Here is a 7,137-nt window from a genome sequence, read left to right on the forward strand (position 1 = left end):
ACGGTTTATATTTACTCATTCAACAGTTAATTCCCACCGAGCAATCTGATTGGTTGAGAGTCATTCCACTAGTGCTGATATACAGCCCAACATCACTGGGACTGTTAACTCTGCATGTATCACTGAGCTGTTATAAACCGTTAATTAGGCTCATATTAACCGTTGGTAGTTATCTAACGTTACTGTAAATTGTGTCCCAGAAACCCTGTCTGACCGCCATCACAGCTAAAAAAATACCTAAAAAACCCTGACTAATGCAAAAGCCCTCGCCCTGCAACCCAGGAGGGGGGCAGCTGTGACGGACACATTTTGGTAAACCGCCGTTCACTGGGAGTTAACCAGCCTCATCCTACCTGTGTGCCCAATCCGACAGTTGCAGCTCACACTGAGGGATTGTGGGTCATGTTGACAGGAAGTGGCGAAGAATCGTCCGCTGCTCCGAACGTCCGGACACAGGCACGGCTGACAGGGCTGTCTGGAGACGGGGTCACCATAGTAATCCTCCACACATCTGCATCGGCAACACAGGAGAACATCATTAGAACAAGAACACGTCCAGGAGAACTAGAGCACCTGCAGGAGAATATCATCAGAACTAGAACACCTCCAAGAGAACATCATCAGTAACAGCAGATTTGCAGGGGAATATCATGAGAACCAGAAAACCTGCAGGAGAACCAGAACACCTGCAGGAGAACCAGAACACCTGCAGGAGAACCAGAACACCTCCAGGAGAACCAGAACACCTCCAGGAGTGATCCGGTCTGAAAAGCTCTCCTAAGCTGAATTATTGGAATCAGAGATTTATTTAAAGAGGCGATTGGGAGCATCAGGTGTCAATATGAAGCAGGACAGATGGGTTCTGACATAACATAAAATACATTGAGAACCTGTCACAGTTTGGTGATTCATATTCATACATGTATTGTGACATATATAAACATACATACGACTCACCTGTCACAGTTTGGTCCAGCAGCGTTCCCCCTGCAGTTCAGACATTCTCCAGTTCTGTCATCGCACACCTCTGACAGTCCGTTACATTCACATGGTCGACAGAAGGGGAAACCCCAGAATCCCGCCTGGCAGCGATCACAGCGCTGACCTGTGATCACTGGACGACACGCACACTGACCTCTGACCTGGTCGCAGAGCTCTGACACCGAACCACGAGGGTCGCACTCACAGGCTGCACACAAACACAGAAAAAAACAAATCAGCTTTCATCTGAGAAATTACTTCACCATAAATCATCTTCAACAGCTTCTTATCTCCTTAGCATTTCAGACGTCTATGGGTTTGACCATTCGCTTACAAGTTCGCTTACGTTTGCAACCTTCTGGTCCGAATCCAAATGTCAGGGGTGCACAAGTATCACAGCAACGGCCAATCACGCTGGGTTTACATTCACAGAACCCTCCCTGTTTACTGCAGGACGGTCCAAGAGAGCCAACAACGTTACACCTGCAAACTGACAACAGAAAGAACGTTACACCTGCAAAGTGACAACAGGAAACACAGGGATGAATGTAGCAAATGAATGTCATCATGGAAAACGAGGAACAACAAAACATCTTGAAAACCTTTGTTCGGTTTTGTTGGTGTGACTTACAAACAGCTCCCCTGTGGATTCGTGCCGAAATGCTCTTGGTGAGTTCCTTGCAGACATCTGGTCCCACCTCCTTGGGACTGAACTCGTTGGCTAATCCGATGCAGCGAGAGCGTGGGAACGTGTCCAGGTCACTCTGGGAACAGAAATCCTGGATGGACCCGATCCTCGGGATCAGACCCATCTTTAAAAATGACAAAAGAAAACAAGATTCCATTGAGCCACTCAAGTCTTGTTTACAGTTTTCAGAAAGAAGAGAAGAAAGAAGACACAGACTCGGCCCTTCGAGTGTCTATTCACGTTCTCATCATATAGAGGCAAACAAACAGCTCTAATTGGAGATACTGTCAGTCAATGTGGGTGACCTGGAGCTGAACAGATGGATAGTCACTGAGTCAATTGGGATGTGAGACTAACTGCCCGAGTCGATGAGGACATGTGACACTAACTCACTGAGTCGATCAGGATGTGAGACCAACTCACCGAGTCGATGAGGACATGTGAGCTAGTTGATCCATCAGACTCGGGCTGTTTGTTAAAGACGATATCCACAAAGTATTGACCAGCTGCGTTCAGACACAACGGAGAGTCCAGGAAAGCTCCTCTGAAAACAAGTAAACAAACAAACACTGGTGGTAAAAAAAAACCCAAATACTGACAGCAAACAAAAAAACAAATAAACAGTAAACAATCACCTGGAGTTTCCAGGGAGAGTCAGAGTTTTACTTCCTGTTGGGTCGCTGCTGCAGCCGCCGTTGCCTGGTGACAGGGTGATGATGCTGACTGAAGCCAGCCAATCAGACGGCGCCTACAGAGAGGTCATTAAAGGTTAAACCCTTTTGTCCGACGAGTTAAAATCCAATCAATCAATATAAATCTATATTCTCTGTCTCTGTGGTTGTTGATTATCAGTATACAACCCCATACAACCCCCTGAATAACATGCAGACGCCTCCCAGAATCGCCACCTTAACAGGGCAGGGGGTTGGCCTATCCCTGTGATCCTTGGAGCTGGGTTGTCTGGGTCCCTGATAGAGACTCCCAGATCAAAGTGGTCTCAGGGGAGGGGCCAGACTAAGAGCAAGTCAAACACCTTCACAAGATGGTATTTTCAGGATATATGTAGCCTGAGTTGCCAGAGTTAGGAGGTGCCACGTGGATGAGGGGATACTCACAAGCCCCCAGCTGAGTGCCGCTGTGTTGGAGTTCTCCCAGGACAATGAGAGGGTCGCCTCGATGCAGCTCTGTGTTGCTGAGAGGAGGTGTCTGACCATTGTTTGTGCAGATGGATCAAACAGCAGTTTAGAGTACCCGGCCTTTTTAGAGTTTCTATGTGATGTCCTGGAAAGGGTCACAATCGGGGACTCCATAGTTCTTCTGGGGGACTTCCATGCTCAGGTGGGCAATGATGGTGAAACCTTGAGGGGTGTGAACCCGAGTGGTGTTCTGTTATTGGACTTCTGTGCAAGTTACGGATTGTCAATAATGAACACCATGTTGGAGCACAGGGAGGTTCATCAGTGTACCTGGTACCTTAACACCCGAGGCTGAGGATCAATGATTGACTTTGTGGTCGTATCATCACAACTGCGGCCATATATCTTGGACACTCTGGTGAAGAGAAGAGCAGAGTTGTCAGTTAGTTGATCAGGTAGCAGGGGAGACTGCCGGACTGACCTGGGACTGTCTGTGGGAGGGCCCTGTCCACCAGGTCTTAAACTCACACCTCTGGAGGAATTTTTTGTGCACCCCATGGAAGGTTGGGGACAAGGAATCCCTGTTCAAGGCCTCCATTGTAGAGATGGCTGCCTCAAGTTATGGTCAGAAGGTCATCAGTGCCTTCATGGTGGCAACCAAAGCTGTGAAGTTGTTACAAACGCCAGGACCGAGTTGCAGAGCTTCAACAAAAAACAGTCTTTTATTACAAATCAGGAAGCGGTACACAGAAAAAAACGAGAAAAGTATCAACAGAAAATCACCCGAAGGGAAAAGTAACAACAAAAAGATAAACTAAAAATCACCATTAAAATGGGACAAACAGCTGATCTAGAAACAAAGAAAACGGTGACGAGGCACCCAAAACTTACGAACACTAACAAAAGGCAGGAGCGTAACACGAGGCAAGAGGTGGGAGATCGCAGGAAGCACGAGCGAGACGCTGAAACACAGGGGAATCATCCGGCACAAGAGACAAAGGGAGTGTGGCTTATAAAGCCAGCCAATTTGGGCAGAACAAGCTGCAGGTGTGCCAGGCGCCCCGTGCTCCAGGAGATCGCCCCACCCCTCTCCCTGCAAAGACAGGGAGAGGAAAGTCAGACACCCGCAGAACAAAAACACAGCCAAGTATCAGACCACAACAGAAGGAGGCCTTTTGGGCTTTGTTGGCCCTGGGGTCTCTTGAAACAGCAGACCAGTACTGGCTGGAGAGAAGGGCTGCAGCTGAGGCTGTCCCCAAAACAAAAACTTGGATCAGGGAGAAGCCCAGGGAGGCCATGGAGCAGGATTTTCATTTGGCATCATGGAAGTTCTGGTAAACCGTAACATGTCTCAGGGAGGTACAGCAGGGCTTGTCTTAGGCTGTCCTCAGCAGGTGAGGAGAACTGCTGACCCAGACTGGGGATATTGTCGAGCGTTGTATAGAACACTTTGAGGAACACTCGGTGGAATCTTCGCCCATATCCCTGGCAGCGTTCACTGGGGTGGTCATAAAGTATCTTTGTGGCAAGTCACCAGCAGCGGATGGGATCCACCCTGAGATGCTGAAGGCTCTGGACATTGTTGGGCTGTCTTGGCTGGCATGCCTTTTCAGTGTGGCATGGAGTCAGCTACGGTGCCTGTGGAATGGCAGACCGGATTTTTAAAAAAAGGGAACTGGAGGGTATGCTCTAATTATCGGAGCATCACACTGCTCAGCCTCCTGGGGAAGGTTAGTCCAGGGTGCTGAAAAGGAGGCTCCGACTGATTTTTTGAACCTCAGATTCCATCCTGACCATGAAACAGTAGACCAGCTCTTCACCCTGGAGGGCTACTGGAGGGGTTGTGGGTTTTTTTCTATCCAATCTACATGTGCTTTGTGGACTTGGTGATGGCTTGGTACCCCCTACAAGACTCCCTGAGTCCTGTGGGGGGTACTGAGTGAATATGGGGTACTGCTATCTAGTCCCCGTATGACGAAGTGAAAGCTGATTCTCCAGACTCCATGTGAAGTGAGGGTAGAATGGAGCGTGAGATGGGAAGGCTGTCATGGACCTGCTGTCTGTTTCCTCCTACCTGCTGCCAGTACTTTTCCACACACACACACACCCTCCCTCTGCTCCACTCTACCTGCTGACCACGCCCACTGCTGCAGCCTGCTCTCCCCTCAGCTGCAGCTCATCACCAATCAATGCAGTATTTAAGATACTCCAGGACACACACACATTGCCAGATTGTTCCTCTGCATTATGCATGTCTTTCCAGCGTTTCTCCGTCAGATCACCCGTTGCCGACTCTGTCTGTTCCTGACCTGTCCTCCTCGCCTGACTCCCCCCGGACCTACCTGCTCTTTGTCCTCGACCACGTTTCCAGTTTCGGCGTTCCGGAAAACTGACGGCTCCACTGGTAAAGACTCCTTCGCTCGGCTAAGACGATCCTCCTGCCTGACCCCTGTCGGTACTGTTGTTCCCGCGGACGGACTTCCTGGTTACCGAATCCCTGCTTGTCCCAGACCATCCCTCTGCTCGATCCCAGTCGGCGTTCCAGCACGTGGAGACGGCTCGTGGAGCTACGGGGTTTCCTCCCCGCCAGCCACTGTGGGTACAAGCTTCGTTTCTTCACTCAGTGACAAACCCAGAGACACTGCTAGTGCTCCCTGCACGAAGAATGAACTCTTTGTCTGTAAGCTGAGCCATTTCTGTGTTGGTTACAATAAAAGTTATTACCAACTTCAAGAGCCTATTGTTGTACTGCATCTGGGTCCTACCACCACCCATTTCAAAGGCGGTTTGGTGCATTTTCTGCAGTGATGCAGGCTCTCCACTAGACTGTTGTGGTTCAGAGGGAGCTGAGCTTGAGGGCAAACCTCTTGATTTACCGGTCCATCTATGTCCTGACTGCGGATACAAGCGGACAAAATGTGTTTCCTCTGGAGGGTGGATGGTCTCAGCTTTAGAGATAGGGTGACGAGCTTGGACATCTGGGAGGAGCTCCAAGTAGAGCCTCTGTTCCTTCCCTTGAAAGGGGAGAAGGACATCTGATCAGGATTCTCCTGGTTTCTTCTGTTAAAGGAGTCCGGGGCACATCCAGCTGGTATTTTTCCCCAGGCTGACTCACAACTCCAGGAGGGATTACATATCTCGTCTGGCCTGGGAACGCCTCCAGTCCAACAGGAGGAGATGGATCCTCTTGCTGAACATCTGGAATACTCTCCACCTGCTGCTCTCAAGACCCCACAAGACCCCTGAGACCCCCTGAGGCCCAGCCCCGGATAACAGGACAACAATGGATTGATGGATGGATGGTTTTTACCTCTGGCTCGTAGCGGATCACCAGCTGGTAATCCATAGAGGACAGCAGGTTGTCCACAGTGAACCGAAGCCCTGCTCCCTCCAGCACTCGGACCAATCCCAGGCCAGTCCATGTGATGGGATGGTTAGGTGTCCTCTGACGGGGTATGATCTGCAGGGCCTGACCCGGGTCCAGGGGGATCTGGACAAAAAAAAGCAGGGACATTCAGGACAAACTAGACCCACAATGGTCAAACAAAACTAGAACATGAAGTGAATAAAATGTCCCATCTGTCCCACCTTACCCACCTGTCCCATCTGACCCACCTGTCCAACCTGACCCACCTGTCTCATCTGTCTCACCTGTCTCACCCGTCCCACCTTACCCATCTGTCCCATCTTACCCACCTGTCCAACCTGACCCACCTGTCTCACCTGTCTCACCCGTCCCACCTTACCCACCTGACTTACCTGTCCCTGTCTCCTGCGGCGCAAAAGTCTTCGAGTCCTCCGAACTAGAAAGACTCGTCCATTAGAGAGTTTCAGGTCATATCCGTGATCTCTGTAATACTTTTCACACTGCGGCAGAACGACTGGGTTCAGCTGAAATACACATATACTACACACATTAATACTACACATTATTCTACACACATCAATACACACATGAATACTACACATAAATACTACACACTAATATACACATCAATACACACATGAACACTACACACTATTATACACATCTATACACAAATTAATACTACACACAAATACACATATCAATTCTACATACTAATACACACATTAAGTCAAGTCAAGTCAAGTCAATTTTATTTATAAACTCTTTTTCACAAAACAAGGTTTGCCTCAGAGGGCTTTACAGCAGGCACCATCCCTCTGCCACCATCCCACCATCTCTCTTCTTAGACCCTCACATCACCTGGGGAAATACTCCCCAAAAAGAAGCCCTGAAACAGAGGGGGGAAAAGTGGAAGAAACCTCAGGAAGAGCAGTAGAGGATGATGAGGGATCCCTCTTCCACAA

General features: G+C 49.3%; 1 protein-coding gene across 1 annotated transcript; it reads right to left on the reverse strand.

Moving 5' to 3' along the window:
- Positions 1 to 353: 353 nt before the first annotated feature.
- Positions 354 to 6,696, reverse strand: LOC121965694 (laminin subunit beta-4-like; the record flags this gene model as incomplete). Its single annotated transcript, XM_042515820.1, has 8 exons — positions 354 to 511; positions 958 to 1,189; positions 1,328 to 1,471; positions 1,613 to 1,793; positions 2,093 to 2,213; positions 2,305 to 2,417; positions 6,116 to 6,295; positions 6,565 to 6,696. Coding segments are annotated over 8 exons (1,261 nt in total), but the record flags the coding sequence as incomplete, so codon positions are not given.
- Between the last annotated feature and the right edge of the window lie 441 nt (positions 6,697 to 7,137).

The sequence above is a fragment of the Plectropomus leopardus genome, unplaced genomic scaffold (genome assembly GCF_008729295.1).
Source record: "Plectropomus leopardus isolate mb unplaced genomic scaffold, YSFRI_Pleo_2.0 unplaced_scaffold21227, whole genome shotgun sequence".
Lineage (NCBI taxonomy): Eukaryota > Metazoa > Chordata > Actinopteri > Perciformes > Serranidae > Plectropomus > Plectropomus leopardus.